General features: G+C 32.6%; 2 protein-coding genes across 4 annotated transcripts in view; one reads left to right on the forward strand and one right to left on the reverse strand.

Annotated features, from left to right (window-relative positions):
• Positions 1–14,891, forward strand: part of UBE2O_1 (E2/E3 hybrid ubiquitin-protein ligase ube2o) — a gene marked incomplete at its 5' end in the record, with an annotated part of 44,982 nt that extends 30,091 nt beyond the window's left edge. Inside the window, 6 exons of one of the 3 annotated variants that reach the window (XM_012936977.3) lie at positions 638–797; positions 3,338–3,438; positions 7,734–7,904; positions 10,638–10,794; positions 11,586–11,787; positions 13,614–14,891. In XM_012936977.3, coding sequence (XP_012792431.2) covers positions 638–797; positions 3,338–3,438; positions 7,734–7,904; positions 10,638–10,794; positions 11,586–11,787; positions 13,614–13,851 — 1,029 coding nt within the window. In that variant the 3' untranslated portion in view covers positions 13,852–14,891. Of the gene's footprint in view, positions 1–637; positions 798–3,337; positions 3,439–7,733 lie in introns of all 3 variants that reach the window. The other 2 variants (XM_051210610.1, XM_051210609.1) reach the window with 2 other exon arrangements.
• A 3,780-nt stretch (positions 14,892–18,671) lies between these two features.
• MS3_00010318 (uncharacterized protein) lies at positions 18,672–19,784 on the reverse strand (the record flags this gene model as incomplete). The annotated part of the gene is made up of 1 exon (XM_051218680.1): positions 18,672–19,784. One exon carries the CDS (start codon positions 19,782–19,784, stop codon positions 18,672–18,674), a length of 1,113 nt encoding a protein of 370 aa, XP_051070618.1.
• Positions 19,785–27,097: the final 7,313 nt, after the last annotated feature.

Consider the following 27,097-nt stretch of genomic DNA (forward strand, 5'->3'; position numbering starts at 1 on the left):
CCCAAATCAGTAACCCTGGGACTTTGATTACCAATATCAGATTCATTTTTTATAGAAGTTGTCCAGTTACGTGATTTACTTCACGAACTGAATTTAGTTAAACAACCATTTTAAACCGGAAACCACTGGACAGCTGTTTCGTTCTAATATGTTACTTCCCAGTGGTGAATGTCTACTACCTCACTAGTGAACGAACCAGGGGCATAAAGGCCTTTCATTTTCTATGTTAAAATATGACGATGTGTTTACTGTTTACTAACATCCAGAAGCAATTCTTGAAATCCTATTTCGAAGTCGTGACGGTGTCACGTGTAAGTCATGTATCACCAGTAACCAACGATGCTGGAAGCGTAATATATCCAATTGAATAAAGTTGAGGATGTTAAACATTGGATTGAATCTCAGTGGTCTCATGATTGAGCGTTCATCACGATGCCTAAAGGTCCCAGGTCCGGTCGTCTGTGTGATTTTGGCTGCTCGGTACTTAGGAGTCCTACATCTGGACTAAACGAGGTGCCTAGTGCTTACTGGTTTTAAATCGTTGTCTAACTACAACAAGCTGTGTTGTAAAACTATAAATTTTCTTTTGTTATCGTTACTCTCCGTTCAATATTTTGCTCTCATCAACTGCACTCAGGTTGCAGAAGACTCGAAAACCGCAAATGTAGAAAAATTTATGTTGGCGAGTTTGTCTTCAAATATTGAAAATATATCAATTGAACCGTTGTCTGTCAATTTTTCAACAAAATGTATTCTTTCTGATTCAAGTGTAGAGTCACTTCCAGTCGAACAAAGAGGTAAGCACTGTGTCATTGTATTGCAGTTGATTAAATTTTAGTGGTTTATAAAAGTGAGCTTATAGTAAGGTGATATCACTTCTTTGGACTCTAAATTGACCCATTTAGCTTAGTTGGTAATAAGTAAACGTGTATACATTCCAATCAATACAGATTTTCTAAGCAATATACATGTTAAACATAAAGCCCCCAGCATAGAGGTACACCATTTAAAAACTGATAAGCACATGAATAGGTCAAATGAAGTATCTTTTGCTAAAAAATGAATGAAGCTTCACTATATGTATAGTGTATTTGCTTGCGAATTTATCAAGCTTGTTAATCACTTTCTAATCTTGAAATTTGTGAATTTTCGATGTAAAAAATCCATCCATCTGAGTTTGAATCAATTTCTTTTCGTGATCCTGTCATTACTTGTTTTTATTACAAAATATGCAATGAATTATTGTGACTTCATTCAGTCATAATCAACACAGAGCCAGATATAAATGTACATTGACTCAAGTTGCTGCAGCATATCAGCACAAGGAAATGAAATCAAGCATATACGTAATCGAAGAGCATATAATATTAAGAAAAATTGAAGATAAAGATTATGCGGCTTCGAAAAGGAAAGATTTTGCAAATTAAGTAGAATGGTCCACCAGGGTCCTTGATATTTGCGTGGTTGCGGTACATGATTAATGTGTGTTATTCAGATTGTAACGAATGTAAATGCTTAGTTCTTTTGAAAACCAGTGTAACACACTCTCTTGCAGCGTGTGTTTATGGTTATGGGCCCTGAGACGGTCGAGGTTGAGGAGAGTTCTGTCACTCTGTTAAAATTTTCTCGTAGGAATTTGCGTTTTCAACCTTTGCTAGGGAGGTCTTTCTCGTTGTCTTCAAGTGGGAGGATGTTGTTTACTAAAGTGAGAGATGCAGAATTTCCACCGAGGGGAGTTAGAAAACCGTAGTTCCAAACATGTAGTGTACTAGAGCTTCAAGATCATGAGGGAATGAGTGGCGTGTGAACCTTGTTTTAATCACCTGCTACCATGAGACGAGAGCTCGTGACGTTGCCGCATTGTCTTGTGGATTAGACCTCTACGTCAAAAGCTTAATCAGTGCCCCTAACAAAATCTCATTGGTACAAGATTTCATGTAGATTAAATGAAATAAAATGTACAATATTCAGGCCCATCCAACGACACTCCACTCCAGCCTGTTTATTAATTCAACATAATTAGCGGCAATATAACAGGAACTTGTTGCAACATTGTGTATGATTGATTTTTTGCGATTTCTTTTCTTTTTCTGATTATCGCTCAGTTATTTGCACAATAATATTAATATTTCAATGTCCTTGCCATATCTCCTCTTTATGCTAAATTTGACGTGACAACTTTGTCCGACTCACATTTGAGTTGGATCCTACGTTATATTGTCTAATTCCAACAACATACACATCTATTCTCATGATTTTGTATTGAAATAAATAGGTAATATTATTATGAAAATGCCGAATGCTAATATTTTTTTAATTTTAATTTGTAATCTTATACACTACGTATCTTTGTGATTTTTCATTCGTGGAAAAAATTAAAATGTGTACTAGTAAATAGTGTATGCCTCATAAAATCTCTAAAAGAAAACGTGTAGATGATAACAATATCAAAAATTGTGTTTTTTAACCAATACTCTGATAACATGTATTGACAAGCAACAGCCTTAGAATTGGTTGACTTATAAAATTAAAATGACCCAGAAAACTACTTAAACATATGTAATTATGTTTTATATTTATAAACATAGCTGAATGGTATTCAATTATTTCGTCAAACTGTGCAAACCAATGCTCTTTTGAGGTTTTGGTTAATGTTGAATAGGTAAAACCATTCGAAGTCACATATTCACATTACTATTTTATTCATCATGATCTTTGTTTCTTATTAGTTAATGAACACTGAATATTGCTTTTGTTTTAAATATGACTCGCAGTTGCATTTTATACACATATATTAGGCTTTTATATGCTTCTCTTACTTTTAGTTAAAAAGTCATAAACACAGTAGAAGTTGCTTTTTTACTGTTCTCATTAATATAGTCTCAATCGTAACGTTTCAAACTGTGAAGTTTGGTGATACGTATCCAAATCCCATGGTGAGCATCAGTTCTCTCAAGATTAGTCAGTCAGTCAGGTCTCACCTTGTTGACAATTGCCAACTAGCATGAACGTCCAGTGTTTCCTGTCGACTACTTCCGACCACTTACCGTCTCTACATGGTGTACGTGATGTTGAGGTATTTAGACTGATGACGACACTGCAACTTCAAGAGACTTCTGTTACCACTAAGGAGATTAGACAAACATGACACTAGTTACCACTCATCGATCAGTCATTTGTGCTCGTGATTATATATTTATAAATTGACAGATTTTCGTAAATTCTCATTATATCTCCATTGTGTTGCTCTGGTGTCATCATATCTTAACACTGTTGAGCTATTTTTTTATCACTTTATACAAATTCTTTCATTTTTCAAATTATTCGTTTAAAATAGGCCAATTCATTTTGGAACCCACTGCCCCTTCTTATCATCGATTTTATAAATCAAGCCAGAAAACGCTACCGAAAGCATTCCATAAAGCTTTACGACGTGATGTGAGTTATTATTTTTTTAATGCCTTAAGCTGATTTTTTCATATTTCAGATTTGATGATAAATGGTTATCAGTTTCTGTTTTGCATCGTTAAAAAATTTTATAACAGCTGTTAATCGTTTGTGAATAATTTGTGTAAAAACCTCAAAAAACTGAAACCTTGACATTTCAACTAACACAATTTCCTAACTTCCTTCATATTTTGTTTGTTACACGGACTATCAATAGTAAATTCACGAATATCGTTCCTTTATTCGCTTCATGATCGACAGGTCATGTAAATCCACAGATTTCTCAAAATTCCTTAGTAAGTACATAATAAATTCAAATGAATGGTCTGCAGCCCCTCTTTAATAATCATAACTTAAGTAATTGTGTAATTAAAAGTAACTGACCATGCAACACCACAAATAATAAATGTTCATTAGTTACTAATTAGGACTATATTTTGGTAGAATCTGTGTTATTTGCTCTGGATAGTTTATTTGCCAAAGTTTCATTATCATTTTGGACATCTTTAGAGCTTATTCCATTTATAAATTTCCAGGACATTGATTAGAAACTTCGTAACTACATCACGTAGCTCAAAGAACACAACCACCACCGAAAGGTGGATACACGTGAACTGGAAATCGTCTTTATTTTAATCGACTTTATTTTGTGATCAGTAAGTCGATTTAATAACACTTAGTCGAAAGAAAGCATACAATTAAAATTAGTATTTAGTGAGAAATAAATGCAAAGTAAAAACTACCCAAGTATCTTATTACTCTTTTTAGTCCACCACTTTTCATCATTCTTTAATAAATTGTAATCGCGACTCGTCCATATTTCCGTCTTAGAGTTGTATTTCACAATATTGTGTGTATTTACTTTTCTTAGTACTGTCATTAATGTTTACTCCGTTGTTTATACTAACATGAATATGATATTAGTTGTTGTGGAAAAAATCTCTAATCACTATCAGATTTGAAGAAGTTAATCCTTATTTGTGAAGATGATATTTGACATAACTACACCGCATAGAATTTAGATAATTCCAACGTTTCGTCCAGCAAACTTGTCTGAATGTCTTCAGTGTAATAATCAAAGTTAAAATTATCAAAGAATACATAACATTTAACAATCAAATCTACACTAAATACTTATTTAATCATATTCAGATAGATGTCGACTTTAGTTAGTAGGAAATTAATTTGAGTCAGTAAGATATGAATCACGTGAAAAGTACAAAATGTGAAAATAAACGAATGAGTGATTGTGTGTGTGTGTAAGTTAATAATAGTTGTCATTTGGTGAATGACTATTAATCATTTGTTTATTCAACGGTAAAAATAAAAGTGCAAATTGAAAATATCTTCAAATATCGTTAGAAACAAGACACAAGATCAACTTTGAAGGGACCGAAATACTTCAGAATGAGTTTGGTGTGCATCAAGAAACATTGACAACAGGAGCACTATATATATGGACCATTCAGAACAGCCTGATCAGAAGAGATGGCATTCAACTAGCCTCCTCCTAGCAAATGATCATCAACAAGTAATTTGAACCTTTTCTCTATCCACTCTGTTTATGTTACGTGCAGCCCTTTTTCTGACAGAAATTAATTCGAATATTTTAACATCATAACTATGTATTTGAAGATATTTTCAATTTGCACTTTTGTTTTTACCGTTGAATAAACAAATGATTAATAGTCATTCACCAAATGACAACTATTATTAACTTACACACACACACAATCACTCATTCATTTATTTTCACATTGTGCACCTTTCACGTGATTCATATCTTACTGACTCAAATTAATTTCCTACTAACTAGAGTCGACATCTATCTGAATATGATTGAATAAGTATTTAGTGTAGATTTGATTGTTAAATGTTATGTATTCTTTGATAATTTTAATTTTGATTATTACACTGAAGACATTCAGACAAGTTTGCTGGACGAAACGTTGGAATTGTTTAAATTCTATGCGGTGTAGTTATGTCAAATATCATCTTCACAAATAGTGTGATGTTTGTTTTTCACTATTTCGAGAACTACTAATATATTACTGATATGTTGTCTCTTTTTCGCTTACTCATCAGTAAATAAATTATTATGGATCTAAGCACACTTTAAAATGAATGTTCAGGTATATGAATTTATATGTAACAGATTTTACTTATCAACATGATAGTTTAGAATATACAAATGATATAGTTTATTGGTAAGTTTATGTCATCAACTGTCTATATTCATGTTATAACGAATTCATAATTTTAAACGTAGTAAAAATCAAATGTTTAGTTTACAAAATAGCACATGATTGATTCTAGCTCCTTATGAATAGTAAAGTACACATATTCTTCTGGTAATATCACAGCTTTGGATTAAACGAGGATTTGTAATGTTTTAGAATCGTTCGTTTAATATCTTTCAAAAGGAATTCAGACCAACAAAAATTTAGATTGCACAGTTATTACTATTATTAAATTTTTATTGTTCATCCACTGACGTACATCAGAAGCAGAGTGATGAATACATGTAAAACAGTACCTTATTTATTAACATCATAATTCATTTTTAAACGTCGACTGAACAATTCAAACTTCTATTTACTGTGGTGGTCTTTAAAACCCATGATGACTATTTATTTATGACTATTTCATTCAATCATTTTAACTATTCGAAGTACAGACAAATAAATATATCTAAAGGTTAATATATATCGTTTTAATCTAGTTGAAAGTGATATTGATAAATGGAAATAAGAAGAACTATATTATTACGTCATATAAACCAATTCAGGTTATGAAATAGATTGTTTAATTGATATTTTGTTCATTAAAGTAATATCTTTATAAAAATATCGATAAGGAAATTTTTAAAAATAAAGTCTCGGTCACAGTGATACAGATTAAATTAATGTCAGTCAGTAGTAATGGATCTAAAATTTGTGTACTAGACAGAAAAGAGGCAAATTAAGTTATTCCTCTGTTTTTGCTTTTATTTTAAATTGAAACATAATCCAAATTTTGAGTTTGTGGATTTACATGACCTGTTGATCATGAAACGAATAAAGGAACTATATTCGTGAATTTACTATTGATAGTCCGTGTAACACAGAATACGAAGGAAGCTACTCCACCATGGAAAACCTGGAAGCGTTAGACAGTGGATTGGTTGAGGTTAGAAATTAACACGGTTGGAAGCCGGCTCAGCAGTCTATAGGTTAAGCGTTCGCTCGCGAGACGGGATCGTGGGTGCGCACTGCTGAGAGGTCCCACAATAGGAAGAAACGGCCGTTCAGTGCTTCCAGGTTTTTCATGGTAGTGTAGCTTCAATTGACTCATGATCTCAGCTATTGAAATTCCATATATATCACGTAGTTTATTTCTTTTCTTTTTTTTTCGATTCTGGCATATGTGTTAACTAGTCGATTGCTTAATATCATTAGTTAGGTATGTTGTTCCTCATTTTTGGGTTTCAGCAAGGGCCTACAATACTTGCGGTATAGTAACGAATGATGAAGTTACTTTCTTACGATCGGTTCTCTTCGTAATCGATAATAGCAATTTACAAACAACATATCAACACCCCAAGAGAAGACGACTTATAGTGGTAGTGCAAGAAAATTGGTACAACTTTTATGTATACAGTAACAAAAACATGATCTTCATGTATAGAGAAATTTAGCGAAGCAAAAGCAACAATAATCAGTCAGAGAAAGCAAAAGTCCTTGCGGAAGATTACATTAAAGAAAATACACTTGTGGTTATCGTTTCTGAAAAAAATTTCAGCATTTTTAACAAAATCTAAATATTCTAGTGATCCTCTGAGCAAAATAATAATCAGTTGTTAACAATACATAGATGTTCTGAGGTCTATTTAGCAGATTATTTCTCTTGTGTCCGGACTATAATCACCAAAAATATTATTGATATAATTACGATTTCAAATCGATTTAAACTGTTTCAAGTAGTGGAATCCAGGACTCATGTTTAATCCTATATTGGATTCGTTAGCTGTTTGTGTATGGATCTCATTGTTCACTCATTGACGCAATCCACTCAAGCTGCATATATATTAGTAGAGACCAATCAGTTGTAATGCTTAATATTATTAACAACCAGGTAATATGAATCCTTACAAACTAGTCTAAGTTTAAGCAACGTAGGGTATTTCACACTCCATACGATAATAAAAAAATATAAGATTAGAAAATTTTCCAAACATTTGCTTTTCTGTACGTATAATTTGAAAATTAATTCTTTCTATCATTATAATTGCTTCTGATTGTCAACAGATCTCTCTTCTATCCACCATTCTTCCAAATGATATTATTGTTAAAGGATTCGAAGATCGGATAGATCTTTATTCAATAATGATTATTGGTGCATCTGGTACACCGTATGAACATTGTTTATTCTTTTTTGATGTTGGTTTGCCATCAAGTTATCCTACAACCCCACCGCAGGTAGATTATTGTTCTATTCTATGAATAATATTATTACCATATTGGCGATTAGAATTTATTTGCGTGATACGTTGGTGTTAAACTATAGATTTGTTCTCCTTTCTCGATCTAGCTCATCAAGTACAGGTTTATGTGTTGTGCTTTAAACCACTGTTTATAAGAGACCTAGTGATATCATTCAGTCACCAAAACCAAACTATAATTAGTATATCACAAACTGACCTATCTTGGCCATCCATCGATATTTGACAGGTCAATTCGTGATATCAGTATCATTTAATAATCTTCACAATTCTGTATACTGAGAGTCGAAGTAGTTGTAACAGTTTTTGGACGTGCAACCTACTGATTTAGGTAGTTCGCCACTGTCCTGCGGTTTAAATCCATAATTTTTCTCTAAGTGTTACTGATGTGCTACTCAGCCGCTGAAATTAAAACAGGTAAAGTGGCGGGCATCGAACCTAGCAACCTATTAGTGGACAAAACACAAATGCTTCAAAAAGTAAACTATCGTATTTATTTATGTTGGGAAGCCCTCAAATTATTTGCTTTTTGTCTCTCTTTATAAATTGTAGTTCTAACGAACAGCAAAATCTACGATAACTTTTTATTTCGCATAACCCTACTGATTTTTACACTTATCTGATTGGTTACTTCTGATTTGTTTGTTATTTTCGTGACTTGTCTTAAAGTCATATTTGTTATCACATAAACAAAGCTGTTGTTTTACACTTTTGATTCCTTGAGATATTAAACTCTTCGGATCCTGTAAGCATGTTTATTTACACCGTATATTATGGATTATCTTTTGATATTGGCAGGTAAAACCAAAAATGGGAATCAGAATTTGTGAATTACTGAAATGTATGTTTATTATATTTTTTAAAAATTAATACCATGAATTGATCAATATCAGACCACCATTGCAAATTTGGATGCACTGGATAGCCATTTCATCCTAGTATGAGGTCCCTCAACAGTTCAGATCCATGACTTCGCACTCGGGGAGCAAACCCAAAACCCTCCGTCTAGCACACCTATATTCAACATCTAGACCACTGAGTTGGCATCCAGCGGTGTTTCGCTATATTCGAGTATACGTTGATGTTCAACTTTCGACCACTAAGTTACATTTACTAGTCCAGCTTCATTTACGTCGGTTTGAGCAGTTGGGTAGTATCATTGTCCCTCACTCATAAAGTCTCTCAAAAGTGGTACACGAATCTGTACTTAATTATTTATTTACAGCATAGTTGATTCGTTCAACTTCAAACCATCTGCTACATTTTTGAATCCTCATGCTTCCACTTAGTTCGAACAGCCGTGTAAAAGTTTTGCTCCTCTACATAAACAGTTCCTTCAACGAAGTACATGGTCGTACGTATTCTTGGACTAAATAAATACATTAGTATTGAAATTCTGTACTTTTTCTAACATGGTATTCAGTTTTACCAAAAATAAAAATCTTACTATTGCATTAACTGACAATATTTTTTTAAATAAATCGAACTTAAGTCCCTTGGAATATGCAATTACAAGCTTTAAAATGGAGTGACACTTGTCTTTCTTTGGTTACTCAGTTATTGAACAATTTGTATATATATATATATATAATTCAAGTTGTTTTACCATACACACTTTCAATGAAATAACGATCAATGAAGAAGGGCATAAGGTTAGTGTGAAAATCGACATATACTGATTATTTTTAGTGATTATCGTCTCCATTTTGAACTCATTATTGCGATTGATTGAGAGAGATTCTCTTAATACAATATCGAATTTACATGAACTAGACGATAAATACACTAAAACACTTCAAAAACAATTGCGCCTGTGTGATACACTTGGGAAAAACCTTAATGTTTAAGGTGACATGTTTAAAAGGGGCAGTCCTCTGTTTTTTTTAGCAACAAATGGATGATCTTTGAGACGCAATAACATATACAGGCAAAGGACGAAAACAACCGGTCAGATAACCTCGAAGTTCAGTGGTGAATCAAGAATAGGAGAAAAGCTACTGTGGATTTCTTAACATGTTCAAATTAGCATTCAACAGCGAAAATTAGATAATTTGATGTATTTCTAGTACTTTTCTTAAGATATAATATTTTATGTGAAAAGTTTTACGAAATAAGGTAACAAAATGTATTTAAAGAAATTAGTCCCTTTTATAAATTTCGATAGAACAATGAGAAGACGGAGTTGATCTGAAAAATGTGATGTATTTGCGCTATACATATTCATAGCAAGATTCATGATTCACTTTACCACCGATTGATAGTGTAGTCGGGTAAAATGTTTTTTTATAGGTTCATTTTTTCTCACTGTCATTGACTTAGTCTTTAATGTGTATACAGTAAGAGAGACTGGTTATTCGAAGTTCTATTCGAAAATCATGATCAGTAAAGCCAACCAAGCTAATATTTATTAAACATTAACTTACGGATATACCTAATGTACTGTATGGTCAAGGAGTGAATTCAAAAGACTGGAATACCAAATTAAGATTCAGTGGTTTAAATTCAATGTGCTCACCACGAGAGCTAAATCTTCTGCGTCCAGTCCTCATTGTGGTCGTGAATATACATTCTTGCAACGTCCTAAACAACAATTACGAAGTTGTTTTGGCACTCTACTGTTTTTCATTAGTTATTCCACCTTAAACACTACCATTGCCTTACTTTTTTGTGTAGTACTCCAAGATATTTCTCAATAAATTTTCAATTAAAGGTACATTATTACAGTTTTGGCAATGAAAAAGTGAATCCGAATTTGTATGTTGATGGACATATTTGTCTGTCTTTACTGGGTACATGGAATGGTCAGGGCAGTGAGAATTGGAGTGCTGAAACGTCCAATTTATTACAACTAGCTATATCAATTCAGGGTGAGATTGATAAATATTTCTCATTATTAGATTAATTGTTTTATTACAGCTTTATACCATTAAAAAGAAGGATATATTTGTAAAATCTCAGCGAATGAATTTTAAGTAAATCCAACGTTTCGCCTGGCAATATGGTCCAAGCTTTTTCAAGGAAAATATAATCAAAAAACAAAATTATCGAATATAAATAGGTACATGGTTCTTCGGTTTACTGTATACTGAATAAGTCATCCAATCAACGTGAAGAATTTTTTATAAATAGGTATTTGTATTAATGTGTAAGAGACATGTTTATATGAAAATACCATGATTATTATGTGAGTGCTTTAATAGTTTGCATTACAGACTGGCTTAAACTAGGACAATACTAAAAACCAGAAAAGATTGCTAGGCGGCTATGTTTTCTTAATTTTTGACGGTCTAACATTGTGTACCCCGGATCACCAACTAATTTCTCGTCTAGTGTTTTTTTCTTTAACATCTAGAAAGGATGAGATTAAGTTTTGAGCAATTCGTATGACTACTACTACTTTCGTTGTTTTGAGTAGTTTAGAATTCATCAAGAAAGTTTTCTGAGTGATAATGGCATTTATCATCGAGTCAGCTGATTTAATACTTTAAGTATCTTGAGAGTGTGAAATAGTCAAAACGCAAATATCCCACTACTTTCTGTCTATAATTTATATTGTATTAATCCGAATCCGTATATTATATTTAATTCAGTCCACTGTTCATGGTAATACACAAAATTTGATATATTGAGTTTCCTACCATCTTTTCTTTCCCTACAGGTTTGATTCTTAATTCAGAACCGTATTTTAATGAAGCTGGTTATGAAGAGCGACGTACGGATCCAATCTATCAAGAACAAAGTCGTATTTATAATGAGGCTGTGATAGCATTAAATCTGCAATCAATGATAAGTATTGTACAAAATCCTTTCCCTATTTTCCGTAAAGAAATTATCAAACATTGTGTTGATAAATGTAAAAAGTAAGTAATTTGTATGTAAAATCTAGATCAAATTTTAAGTAGTTTATTTCCTATTACGACAAAAGTGGTCTATACTTTAACGCTAATTCGTCCGCATTTCAGCCTCCTATCTCACAAGCACGTCAGAACACATGAACTGCAAGCAGATAAAACTTCTATTCCACTTATAACATAGATTAAATACCCAAAACCATCGTAACATAGATAGGAAAAAACGGCATTTTTATGGCTACGTATGCGAGAGAAATATTAGTAATGTTAGTCCCATAGTTAATTTGCAATAGCTTTAAGAGTTCAAACATATGAAAACAGTTTATATGTCAACTGAAAGCTTACAATATGGGGAATATAAAAATATCCTAATTCAAATATTTAATAGTTATGTAGTAACAGTGTAAATTACAATCCTCCACAAGATAGCACCGTAAGTTTTACTTTCAAAAATTTACTTCGTTATAACAATCATGTCACTATAGAATCAAACCATCGAGGAATAATTATGCAATTGTCTATGCTACGTTCTTATTACTTAGATAAAGTTCACTAACCACCCTTTTTTCGAACTCTTAAGTGTGTTATCCTTTTTATTATTAGTAGTTATAAATTAGACGTGTCGTCTCTGTTAGTGGTTCATTGTTTTGTAAATATTCAATTAAAACTTATGATATAGTCATGTCTAAAATATTTATGTTTTTTGGTGGACAAAGCAAGTCAAATGTACCATGTTCTTTTTCGTCGATAGACTAATCACATAATTGCCCAACTACAATCCGAATCTTAAGTAATAATTTGATTCATTGGTTATTGTACTTTTTTTCCTGAATGTTTTCAAAATCTGTAGCTGAATAACTGTACAGTATTTTAGGACAGTCAACAGTGTAGTTGGAGCTAAACTTAAGACAAGGATGAAAACGGCAATAAGTTTCTAGTCACAAAGCTTATCGATGCTGTCTGCGAAAAAAAATTCCTAAATATACAAAGTGGTTGAGATACTGACATATAAACGTCTTATACGCCAGCTTCCAAACGGCTACCGAGTAAGAAGACTGACAGCGGTAAATAATATTTGTTGAGATTAACCTAATCAAATCAATAAGCACTTATATATATATATATATTCTTAAGAAACGAAACCATTTCGCGGCTAATGACATGCACTTGTTATTAGATTCTTGAACGACACAATGTGGCTTTTTCATTTGGTGACTTGTGGTTGGTCCACTGTATCAACTAATACCATGATTTTCCAGTTGTATGGATTTAGCTTCAATTGACTCATGATTTCAACCAATGAAATTTCTAAAAAAAATCTCCACAAAACCCATTCTGATAATATCATTAATTGTTGGTCTGAACTATGTTAGTAGATACAGACTACCTGGTTTGGGGTGGTTATGCTCGATAACCCAGGTCATTGATTGCAGCTATTGAGTGGCATTGCGCAAAATAGATTGCAGTGTCCCAAATTTATTTACGTTTTGTTCTCTCCTTAATTTTGAGTTCCATTACTCCATCATGCATTTAATTCTGGCTTTTTGAACCATATTCTCAACATTTAGTCTGACTCATTAACATTGCTTCCTCATTATTTAAATACACTTGCTAATCACTGTATTTAATCTTGTTTTTCTAAAATGGTATGTCAAGTTGAACCAACGTTAACTATAACTGACTGATTGTATTGTACTTTTGACCTTGTTCTTTCGTGTTGTTGATCCACTGTCCCTGTGTTTAATATCAAGTTGTATACTTTATCTTCAAAAAGAGTGTTCATATTTTAAAACATTGAATTGCTTACTATGCCTATTTATTGACTTTTTTCATAGATATCTATCTTTATTAGAAAATTGGGCCTCACTGGATTCTGTAGAATATGAACGTATCAAATCAATCGATCAGTCGTCAAGTTCATCTTCAACTGAAGAAAAGAAACTTCTTTTACCAGGATTTTCATTACCACCAGTGTCAAAAGGTTTCCAGTTATCGATTAGACGACATTCAATTGTATTATCAAATTTAATAAAATCCTACATAGATTTGAATTATACTACAAATACAGAATAGTGAATTTCGAACTAACTACATTCTATGCCTTGCTTACGTTTTCTTTGTAGCCAGGTAATATTTATGCTTTCGACTACTTTGTCCTCTCAGATTCTCTTTATTTACATAATTTGGTTCTGTGTCACTATGTGTGTGCAAGCACTTAGTCATTTACACGAGATTTTGTTTTAAAATTTCTAACTTTCCTGGTGCTTCCTTCTTTGTGTTCATATCTTTACAAAAAACATATTTGTACCGTTGCATATATTATGTAATATAGATACTTGTTGGACGCTTTTTGTAAGAGAAGTATGAAACCCACGGGCGTTTTCCTAACAAATATGCATTCTATCTGGTACGTCTTTCACGTTCAGTTCCACTTCCAAGTGTGTAATTGGTATGATTGTTATTTTTACTCCTTGCTTTTAGTTGTCACTTACTAAACTCTTTTGTTTTGGTCAGTGTTCCATTGCTTTTCTACTCTTTTCTGTTTCGTTACTCTACTCTTATTTACTATTATGCATTGTTTATTTTGAAAATACTCTATTCTAATACTACTTATTACAGTAACAACAAATTAATGTTCTTCTGCCCATTCGATGTTGTTTTGCAACTGTGTTTATGAGTACACTTGGTGTGTAGCGATTTATTGTATCCTGCCTTTATATATACATATATAAGAAAACCGTGTTTATGGTAACATTCCTTTTCAATTTGTGCGTATTGACTCTCACACTTTCCATACATATATATAATTGCCTGATAATTTCCCATTAAAACATTTCAACCATAAATTGTTAAACGTTTTGTACAAGAAATATGAAACCCACGGGTAGTTTCATAAACAATATGTATTCTTTCTGGGATAAAATAAGAATAAAATCATTTGCCGTTCGCCTCCCCATGGCGCTGCTGGATAGTAGAGCGAACCTTGCTAGATAACTTGGGAGGTCGGCAGAGATCGGACTAATCCACCGCTCTGCTGTAAACCGGAACCATGGGGTTCCACTCTTGGGGCTAACAATCTCGTGGGCTTCCCCATGTGTTTGCTTATGTATATGAATTGCATAAGTTTCAGTTTGTGTGAATAATGTACATAGGTATATACAAAGGACACACACGTGGGTCGACTCGAGAAACGTTAACTGAAAAGTGTCTGTCTTATTTCTCATAAGATAAACCACCTAATCCCTCAGGTGGAAGAGATAGTAAAAACATATGGTAGTAAGTACTGCGGAGAGGTGGCCATCAAACCTCTATGTAATAGGCCTTATGCCTATGTATATGTCATGAAGTACAGGGACGAAATTCTTTGTACCAGTGATGTGCAGATAATACGTGACAGTCAGTCGGGGCAAATACATTCGAATAGAACGGTCAGGATCTGCCTTCACAGTTGGGTTTATATACCTATGTGTATGCTAAGTGACTCATGAATGAAAACTATACTTGCCCTTGGTGCGACGCCTGCGCTCCAAGACATGAGCTTGATGATTTCCGCACAAAATCACATCCACGCGGTTGGTCTGTGACTCCTTCGAAGTGGAACTTATTTCCAGAAAAGTCTATCGGCCTAATCAGATAAGACTGGAACAACCCTAATACGGTACCGAAAAAATAACCGTCCACCACGGCCGGTAGGTAATATGATAAATACGCTATATGTTTCCAGTTACAGCGTAAGCATTACTGTCTTGTCTAAATAACTAAGTCCATACCATTTTCTCAACGAAACATATGATTTTTTCTAACAGGAAGCATAGTATTATTTGTGAGATTCCAGAAATCGTTCATCAGCAATTTATTAAAGAGTGATAATAAAGTAATATGTCAGAATACATTATCGCTCAAATATAGTCAATTAACATGTTTTGTCATATTTACTATTACGTAAACAATGAACAAAACCATACGACGGTTTCATAAGAAAAACTGAAGCGTTTAATAAGTGGCTGAAACAATTGACATTACAAATGTCGACAATGGTCATAAATAAAGCAACTATTAAGGAAGTCTACAATTGTATAATTGACCATACCAAAAGATTGATTGAAAAATCTTCAATTGGTTAAAAATTAAGTCAAGTCGGAAATGAACATAGTTCTAAAAGAATTGGAGCCTTCTATTGGCGTCTTCATAAAAATTAGTTTCAATAACACATGATAAAAACTATATCGGCTTTATACGAGCACAACGTAATTCCAAAAACTCACGCAAAATACAACCCAAAATGGATTTCATAAATAATTCCACATATACTCTGCCAACATATCTTGGTGGTATACTAAAGATACCTCAATATAACCTTAGTAATGTCGTGAAGTAATCATACGAATATAAATCAAAGATCTCGGAATTATCTATTAACAAAAATGAAACAATAGTAAGTTATAATGCTGTATGTGTATACACTAATATTCCAATTGATCGATCTGTAATTGGTTTAATAGAGATTGAGTATAATTTATCTAGTAGATGTCCACCGAGTACTAATTTATTCGTGAAGTGCATCAAACTGCACATCAGTTCAACCCTTTCAATCTTCAAACAGACTTGATATAAATTAACAAATTGAGTATCCATCAGATATGTGCGGTCTCCGATTACTGTTAGTTTATTGGTCTCATATTGACTCGCTTAATTTTGCCAGTACCATCACACAAACCATCTGTATGACCATCCACCTAGATGTATGCAACAATATAATAAGCATCTTATATTCCACTGCTATCCACGGTACAAATACACTCAAACATATAAAACCCAATATTCATCCACTCAGAACATACATGACCCGACAAGGACTGGTCAAAACTTCAGACATGAATCTCAATAACATGATAATACATGCACTTACAGGTAAACCTAACAACTCGTTTCCAATGATGCATTGCAGCTGAAATACAGCCACATTTGTCATATCCATATGATAGACATTCATGGTTAACATATACTAATGACAGACTGAATTCACGTATGACGATTTAATCACAAGTAACCTCGAACACATTAGCCATCCATTCAGTGGCCCGTCTGTTATTAGCTAACGAAATAATAAGCAACAATAGACTGCAGACATCATTATCAACATCACTATCTACAGAGATGAACAAAAGTTATTTATTCGACACGATCTAATATTGGTGAAGCATGGGAAATGTGATGAGATCTCGGGAACTCCGAAACGGAATAGAATCTACTGTTCTACGTTTGCTGCATTACTGACAATATCTTCTCACGATTCCCTTAAGGACACTATTTCGAAATATAAATTTTGCAACACCTGACATCAGTCAAACAATCCATCGAATGTTGTGATCAATGGACTGAATTTCATTTGGATTTACAAGGCTTTAATAAGACATGGTGAGTGGTAACGATGAAGCATCAACATATTGTACCGTGACATTGTCACATTTGAAAATGTACATCTAATCACTGGAAGATTCTTGGTTCGATTGAATTCAGAGTCGTTGGGAAGCCCTATTGATGAGTCTCAGACTACGATGAGACAACTGTTTGACGTTTTTCCTTGCTGTCAAATTAGATGTGACAGATACTGATAATTGAGAATCTCTAAACATACTCGAAATTATCACTTGTTGTTTGGGTCTCACTGATTGGTTGTAGAACAAAATGTACTTGATAAAATGGAACATTAAGAAACACTTTATGATCAGAGTCGTGTCACCTACAAGTTACCTTCATGACCATACAGGAAACACTGTACGTGCAATCATCTCGTTGATGAAAATCCATTAAACTCACATAACATAATCATGGTCAAATGAAAATCTTGCACATTTCGTTACGTTAAATACATGCAACCGATGTACATTTCAAACAATCTATTGTTTGTATATTGTAAATCAAAAGTCGAACAGTGGATGGAATAATGTACTTTATTATCGAGTTCTACGGTTATAAATACAAAGAGAATTTCACAATGTTAAAAATGAATTTATGAATATTGAAATGACTTAAATATGTGCTAAATATGAAGATGACACATAGAACGTAGTTGTATACAATACTTTTAGCACAGTAACTGTCTACTTGTATTCTCCTCTCAATTCTAACAGTACGAATTGAATACAATGGTCTTAAATTCTCACCCTTTATGTGTCATGTTCCTGTAGTTCTTCATTTTCTTATCTGAAGTAGTTAGAACGTAGTAAGTTCTTGTGAATCACTCTTTGAATATGTGATCTTTATATACCGTTTCTCCAAGTGTCTGTTCTCCACGACGTGATTTATTTCGATGCTATTGAAATTTCACCTATATGTCATAATAGATTATATGAGATTCGAATACCAGTTCTTTTGCTGAAGCTTCGCCCGCACTATCATTTGTTAGCCACAGAAATTCGAGACAACGATAAGGTGTTGATTGTATTTATTTTATAGTGTCAAACAAGACGTCTGAGTTCTAAATGAATATGATATAATTTATGTGATGTATGAAGTAATCATGAGTTTCTAAATGTACTAGTAATAAACTAAACAGACGTAAAATGAAAGGGTTACTTTTCTTTTGTAAATTTAATTTTCATTTGCTTATCATTGGATAAGTTGGTTATATGCAACATAGTTATTATTGTCTTTGTCATTTTATTCTTTTATTCTTCTTAACTAATGTAAGTGAAAACCAAAGAAAAAAGACATTTTTCCAAAGTGAAATGCACCTTATCATCAATAATCCAATGAAAAGAAGATAGTTGAGGAAAAGATCATTGAAATAATAGTAAAAATAAGAATAATTGTTTGAATTAAAACCGTCTAACTTTTACCAACGCATTATACATTGTTCTTTTTTAATCAGTGATTTCCCTTTATGTATATTATTTTAATGATGCATGATCTGACGTGTTCGGATTCGATGAATGAGCTATATTGATAATTTTTTTAATCTTATACAATAATATTCGACGTAATGGTTTTAAATATATAAAATACATGATTAAATCAATTAATTCTCGTGTAAAATGAAGATTCCAACCAATATCTGCTAAATTATACATAAGTCTTATCCATACTTCATATACTTCATCAATCACCTCATTTGTATACGACCATAGAAACGCTAATAAATAAACTGTAGTTTGAGGTAGTGCAGTCAATACATATGACATTGAAAATGCTAAGAGAATAATAGAAATAGAGATATGTTTTAATTCTTTCTTGTTATGTGCCATAGTATGACGTGTTCGTCTAGTCTGTATGATAAGACGTGTGATAAAAGCAATATTTACCATAACAATTAAAATGCTTTGTACTAAGCCTAAATTAGCGAATAATGTATGATAAATTTGTAAATGAAATAACGATTCCTCTATCCAACAAATATGAAATTGTCCAACTTGTATCCAATCAATTACAATTAAGAATGGTGACATCATAATGCTACTGATAATTAAAACGATTAAGCATATATACCATGCATGACGATTCGATAAATGTAATAATTTCACTGGGAAATATATACTCAAACAACGATCAATCGCTGAACATAATATTAAATTACTAGTTAATGTTGTACTCAGTGAATAAGTGAAACGACATAGGCGACAAGCAATTCTTGATGTATTAAATATGAAGTAATAAATTTGTCCGTTGGTTATATATGGTAAACCTTTAGCGGGAAATAACCATAACCAAGCAAATAAAATATTCGTCAATATATTGGAACAACTTAAACAACCAGTATAGATTAACTGGCGTGGTGTATATTTTAAACATTTAAATATAATTGTTATAACAAGACTGTGTGTAATTAAACCAAGTCCACATATGATTGGTAACAAATATGCCGACCATATCCCAAGAACTTTCGTAACAATACATTGTACTTTATAGACTTGACTGGAATTCACATTTAGTTGCCCACATGTGGCGAGTAAGTCCGTAGGTGTATCGTAGAAAAAGTATTCATCAAGTTTATCGTACGGGAACATATATGGAAAGTTGTTTCGTTTACTGTATATAGAAATTTATAAAATGAAAATGTCTCAGTTTTCCAGAGTATATATACGATTCAAAAAGACCAATCCCATAAAAGAGCTGCCTAAAACAAAAAAGATTGCATGATAACGTGTTTTAAATTACCAAATGGATTATAATAAATTTCACTAATAAATAACAAAAATTGGTGAAAAATACAACAGTTGAAATAATTTATCAAAAATACTAATACTACTACGTCAATTAACATTCCTAATAAGTTTACTGCCAGTAAATAAATATTTTAATGGTTGAGATCATGAGTCATTTAAAGTTAGACCACCATGGAAAACCTGGAAGCACTGGACGGCCTTTTCGTCCCATTGTGAAACTCCTCAGTAGTGCGCATCCACGATCCCGTCTCGCGAGATTCGACCCCGCGAGCGCTTAACCACTAGACCACTGAGCCGGATGACATCCAACGGTGTTAATGTCTAACTTCAACCAATCCACGAAATTGAGCGACAAATCCACCATTGTCTTCAATGGGTTACTATCTCACAACTGACCCGGTTGAACTCCATTGGTCACTGCTTCTCACTAGAACTCTAGGAAATACCTCTTGAAGCCAGTCACTAATGAGCATATGTTGATTAATATTAGAAGGGCTTTTGTGGATATTATAGTAATTTTACTCGTTGAGATCATTATAATATACACAAAAACCCTTCTGAAAATGAATATTTCTTTGATAGATTCATTAAATTATCTGACAACTATAATAAGTGCGAAGTAATTGTTGGGTGAACAGTTAAACGAGATATGTTAATAGGTATCATCACCAAGGTTCACGCCATTTTCAAAAACCACCAAATCTATTTTAAAAACATCAAAACTTTACAAAAAGGACTTTCCAATTACAAAGAAAGGAGAGTACCTGAAGTGTTCCATATAATGATTAATCCCATTGTTCTCAATAGAAAAGAAAGCCTTACGATACGTCCTACTTGAACCAACTATCCCAGAAACCTAGTCGGATATTATTCAAAATTCACATTATAATCATACAAATTAAACTCTATCCTTTCTCACCATAAAGGTCATACATTTTTCATTCTTAACCATGCACACATACACACACAAATTTACATACATGTCTCTTATGAATCACCTTGACTGAAACGGCATGACAATAATTTGTCCAGACCTGCTTTTGATTGTTAGCACATAATAGACTTGTGTAGTATTTAAACTTGAATTAATTGTGATTTGGTCTTTATTCCTTGAAGAAGTGCCTTAAACTGAGTCATGAAATGTTAGACGGTTTTAATTCAAACAATTATTCTTATTTTTACTATTATTTCAATGATCTTTTCCTCAACTATCTTCTTTTCATTGGATTATTGATGATAAGGTGCATTTCACTTTGGAAAAATGTCTTTTTCTTTGGTTTTCACTTACATTAGTTAAGAAGAATAAAAGAATAAAATGACAAAGACAATAATAACTATGTTGCATATAACCAACTTATCCAATGATAAGCAAATGAAAATTAAATTTACAAAAGAAAAGTAACCCTTTCATTTTACGTCTGTTTAGTTTATTACTAGTACATTTAGAAACTCATGATTACTTCATACATCACATAAATTATATCATATTCATTTAGAACTCAGACGTCTTGTTTGACACTATAAAATAAATACAATCAACACCTTATCGTTGTCTCGAATTTCTGTGGCTAACAAATGATAGTGCGGGCGAAGCTTCAGCAAAAGAACTGGTATTCGAATCTCATATAATCTATTATGACATATAGGTGAAATTTCAATAGCATCGAAATAAATCACGTCGTGGAGAACAGACACTTGGAGAAACGGTATATAAAGATCACATATTCAAAGAGTGATTCACAAGAACTTACTACGTTCTAACTACTTCAGATAAGAAAATGAAGAACTACAGGAACATGACACATAAAGGGTGAGAATTTAAGACCATTGTATTCAATTCGTACTGTTAGAATTGAGAGGAGAATACAAGTAGACAGTTACTGTGCTAAAAGTATTGTATACAACTACGTTCTATGTGTCATCTTCATATTTAGCACATATTTAAGTCATTTCAATATTCATAAATTCATTTTTAACATTGTGAAATTCTCTTTGTATTTATAACCGTAGAACTCGATAATAAAGTACATTATTCCATCCACTGTTCGACTTTTGATTTACAATATACAAACAATAGATTGTTTGAAATGTACATCGGTTGCATGTATTTAACGTAACGAAATGTGCAAGATTTTCATTTGACCATGATTATGTTATGTGAGTTTAATGGATTTTCATCAACGAGATGATTGCACGTACAGTGTTTCCTGTATGGTCATGAAGGTAACTTGTAGGTGACACGACTCTGATCATAAAGTGTTTCTTAATGTTCCATTTTATCAAGTACATTTTGTTCTACAACCAATCAGTGAGACCCAAACAACAAGTGATAATTTCGAGTATGTTTAGAGATTCTCAATTATCAGTATCTGTCACATCTAATTTGACAGCAAGGAAAAACGTCAAACAGTTGTCTCATCGTAGTCTGAGACTCATCAATAGGGCTTCCCAACGACTCTGAATTCAATCGAACCAAGAATCTTCCAGTGATTAGATGTACATTTTCAAATGTGACAATGTCACGGTACAATATGTTGATGCTTCATCGTTACCACTCACCATGTCTTATTAAAGCCTTGTAAATCCAAATGAAATTCAGTCCATTGATCACAACATTCGATGGATTGTTTGACTGATGTCAGGTGTTGCAAAATTTATATTTCGAAATAGTGTCCTTAAGGGAATCGTGAGAAGATATTGTCAGTAATGCAGCAAACGTAGAACAGTAGATTCTATTCCGTTTCGGAGTTCCCGAGATCTCATCACATTTCCCATGCTTCACCAATATTAGATCGTGTCGAATAAATAACTTTTGTTCATCTCTGTAGATAGTGATGTTGATAATGATGTCTGCAGTCTATTGTTGCTTATTATTTCGTTAGCTAATAACAGACGGGCCACTGAATGGATGGCTAATGTGTTCGAGGTTACTTGTGATTAAATCGTCATACGTGAATTCAGTCTGTCATTAGTATATGTTAACCATGAATGTCTATCATATGGATATGACAAATGTGGCTGTATTTCAGCTGCAATGCATCATTGGAAACGAGTTGTTAGGTTTACCTGTAAGTGCATGTATTATCATGTTATTGAGATTCATGTCTGAAGTTTTGACCAGTCCTTGTCGGGTCATGTATGTTCTGAGTGGATGAATATTGGGTTTTATATGTTTGAGTGTATTTGTACCGTGGATAGCAGTGGAATATAAGATGCTTATTATATTGTTGCATACATCTAGGTGGATGGTCATACAGATGGTTTGTGTGATGGTACTGGCAAAATTAAGCGAGTCAATATGAGACCAATAAACTAACAGTAATCGGAGACCGCACATATCTGATGGATACTCAATTTGTTAATTTATATCAAGTCTGTTTGAAGATTGAAAGGGTTGAACTGATGTGCAGTTTGATGCACTTCACGAATAAATTAGTACTCGGTGGACATCTACTAGATAAATTATACTCAATCTCTATTAAACCAATTACAGATCGATCAATTGGAATATTAGTGTATACACATACAGCATTATAACTTACTATTGTTTCATTTTTGTTAATAGATAATTCCGAGATCTTTGACTTATATTCGTATGATTACTTCACGACATTACTAAGGTTATATTGAGGTATCTTTAGTATACCACCAAGATATGTTGGCAGAGTATATGTGGAATTATTTATGAAATCCATTTTGGGTTGTATTTTGCGTGAGTTTTTGGAATTACGTTGTGCTCGTATAAAGCCGATATAGTTTTTATCATGTGTTATTGAAACTAATTTTTATGAAGACGCCAATAGAAGGCTCCAATTCTTTTAGAACTATGTTCATTTCCGACTTGACTTAATTTTTAACCAATTGAAGATTTTTCAATCAATCTTTTGGTATGGTCAATTATACAATTGTAGACTTCCTTAATAGTTGCTTTATTTATGACCATTGTCGACATTTGTAATGTCAATTGTTTCAGCCACTTAGTAAACGCTTCAGTTATTTAAAAACCAAATATCAGGCAAATATTGTTTTACACGTTCTGTACTCTGTTATATCTCTGTCTCCTGTTTCCTTCTAGTTGTTTTTGTTGTTGTTGACTTTGGTTTCAGATATTATTTGTCATACATTATATACATGATCAGATTTTTCTAAATGTCTTGCTTATTTATATATCACATAATTCTAATATCCGTGTTCTTATCTCATTAACTAAATTATTCCACAGGACCGATCTGTTTTATATATGTAAGTCTTTTACTTTGTAGCTTGGATGAAATGAAACAGGTTGAATAGTTATAACACAATTCATATGTTCTCTATGTGATATTCTAATATATTTTAATAAAATATCTTTTCTTCGAATACTCCAAAAATATCGTTGGTCAATTAATAATTTATGTGCAGTCGGGTTCGTCTATTTTTAATTACAGCTTCTGATTGATTCCGTTTACTGGTCTATTAGTCTTGTTCGAATTCCAAATGCCAGGAATCCTAAACGAGCTGGTGTACGAGTACATTATGGGACGAGACATCTATCAGACCTTCTTCATTTTCACTAGTTGCCTAACCTAAACTTTAATATCAATAACCTTCAAATACCCGTCTATGCCAAAATAATTCAATTGATTAGTAAAATATTTGTTTATCAGTAAATATTTTGCACTCAAAACAAACAAACAAACCAAACGTTTATCGCAATAAAATCTCCGCATTATTAAGTTTAGGTTTAAAAATAGATTAGCTTAGTAACTAGATTTGTGAGTTATTGTTTTATACACATGGTTCCCTTTATCATTTTGTTGTTTTGTTTTTTTGTTTTTTTCGAAAATTTATTTATGAAATCTCCAAAACCATAAAAAAATTTATTCGAAACATGTGACCATTAATTAAATGACTGATTAGTTTGTTTAATAAAATACCATGCATGAATCTACGCCTTTATAACTTTGTTTATTGTAAAACCTATTTGAAAGGATTATTATTCAAAACCCGAGATATTTATCTATTAGGTTCTTTGTCAATAATTCAAATTATTAAAAATATAATATAAAATGGTGATCTATTTTCTAATTTTTCTAAACAATGAATTATTGTTTATAGAATGATAAATAACAATTGGAAAATTATTCACTTAGTGGTGTATTACTTGTATCTTTCCATTGTTATTTAGAGGACTTCAAGTGATCAGTCTGTTATTGGCAATATATGCATTCTGTGTTGATTATCTCGATATTGCCTCAAGCCATAAGCATTATAAACAAGGATGGATGGTGGCTATCAGTGGAATCCAGGACACGCGTCTCCACTGCTAGCCAGTATCCATTTTTGCCTAAAAGCTTGTGACTTAAGGCTATATCTAGGCAATCCGCATAAGATGCACATATACCAACATAAGACTGATCAGTTGCAGTCCTAAACATCAATGGGAAGATACAAGTAAGACAACACTAAGTGAAGTCAAACTTCACCCCATTACACAAGCAGGCGGCTATCAGGACTCAGTAGCTAAGCGGATAATGCGATGGCATTTGAAGCGAACGGTACTGGGTTCGAGTCCCAGAGCGAACATCAACTCTGAGATGCAGGTACATCTAGCTGACGAGTCCCAAATAGGACGAAATGCGCGTCCTGGATTCCATTGCTAGCCACCATCCATCTTAGAGAATTATTGTTTGTTGACATTTATATTTTCCAACTGTTGATATTCAGGACTGTATTTGATTTGTGTTATGTAACCTTGAAACGTCTAAAGCATTTATCTTAAATACTACTTTCACGTACAAATTAATTACACTTATAATTAGTGGTTAGTATTAGATTTTAGAATGTATGTTTCAGGCTACTAGTGCTGTTATTACTACTCAGTGGTTTTGAGCACAACTTTTGAGTTATATAATTAGACAAAGTGAATATTTTAATTCGAACCACTATCTAAATGCTTATCAACTACTTGGTTGTTGTTGTTGTTAGTTACCAATATTATAGTTTTATAATTGACATGAGATTATGTTTATTATATCGACCAATCTATCAAAAAACTTGATGAAAATTTTGTCAGTTTAAAATAATTTCTTTGAAGATCCCTCAACAATGTCTTAAAGTAGTCTTTATATACATGGAAAATGTTGGAGATAGTTTGATCGAGAAAATCCTGAAAAACTATGTATTCCATTCTGCGATAATTATCTATTTTAAATTTGTTCTCTATAAGCTTTTAGAGTTTCAAATTGACATACAACCCTTAACTAAATCCTCATATTATGCACAACATTCGAAATTAATCCTTTTTTTATACCATTCGTATTCTATTTGTGTTCACGGTACAAACGCACAAAATGTCCAGAGACTTGGAAGAAGTTAGAATATTAACTTTTAACAATTCATGTGTAAAACTTCATAATTTCTAACTTAGATGATACATTCTATACAGAATTTATCAATCGTAATAAGGCACTAATTGAAAATTAGATCCGCCAGTGATTTGGACTTTATTATATCTAATGAAAAATGACGAAACCTTTTCATTATTTTATGTAAAAATAAAAAGTTTTGGAAAAATTTATTGACGTTACTCCTTTGAAATGATAGTTAGATTAGTCAATAATATTGATCATCTTAAACGGTGAATATCTTCAAGCTTTTCCCTATTTATTGATCAATAGCTTTTCCATTTTGATGCATCATGTTTAACAATACTGTATCCTTTTATGAACAAACGCTCTTCTTATAGGTTCCGATTATTTATTTTTTAAATATGCTGATTCTATACAAGATAAATTTATATTACAAGGTTTAATGGTAAACATTTGAATAATTGAATTCATGAGTCAATTGAAGCTACACCACCAAGGAAAACCTGGAAGCACTGGACTGCCGTTTCATCCTAGTATAGGACTCCTCAGCAGTGCGCATCTACGATCCCACCCCGCGAGATTACAATCCAGGATCCACTAGTTTCGCACGCTAATGCTTAACCTTTATATCATCCAACGGTGTTAATGTCTAACTTCAACCAATGCACGAAATTGCACCACCGTACACCACTATCTTAAGTGAGTTACTATCTCACAAAACATTTTGTTTCTACTGCATATTGATTTATTATTTCGATTGAATTAATAACTCTACAGTCCAATTCTAATTTTTTGAAGATAACA

This window comes from Schistosoma haematobium, chromosome ZW (assembly GCF_000699445.3).
Source record: "Schistosoma haematobium chromosome ZW, whole genome shotgun sequence".
NCBI classification, from domain to species: Eukaryota; Metazoa; Platyhelminthes; class Trematoda; order Strigeidida; family Schistosomatidae; genus Schistosoma; species Schistosoma haematobium.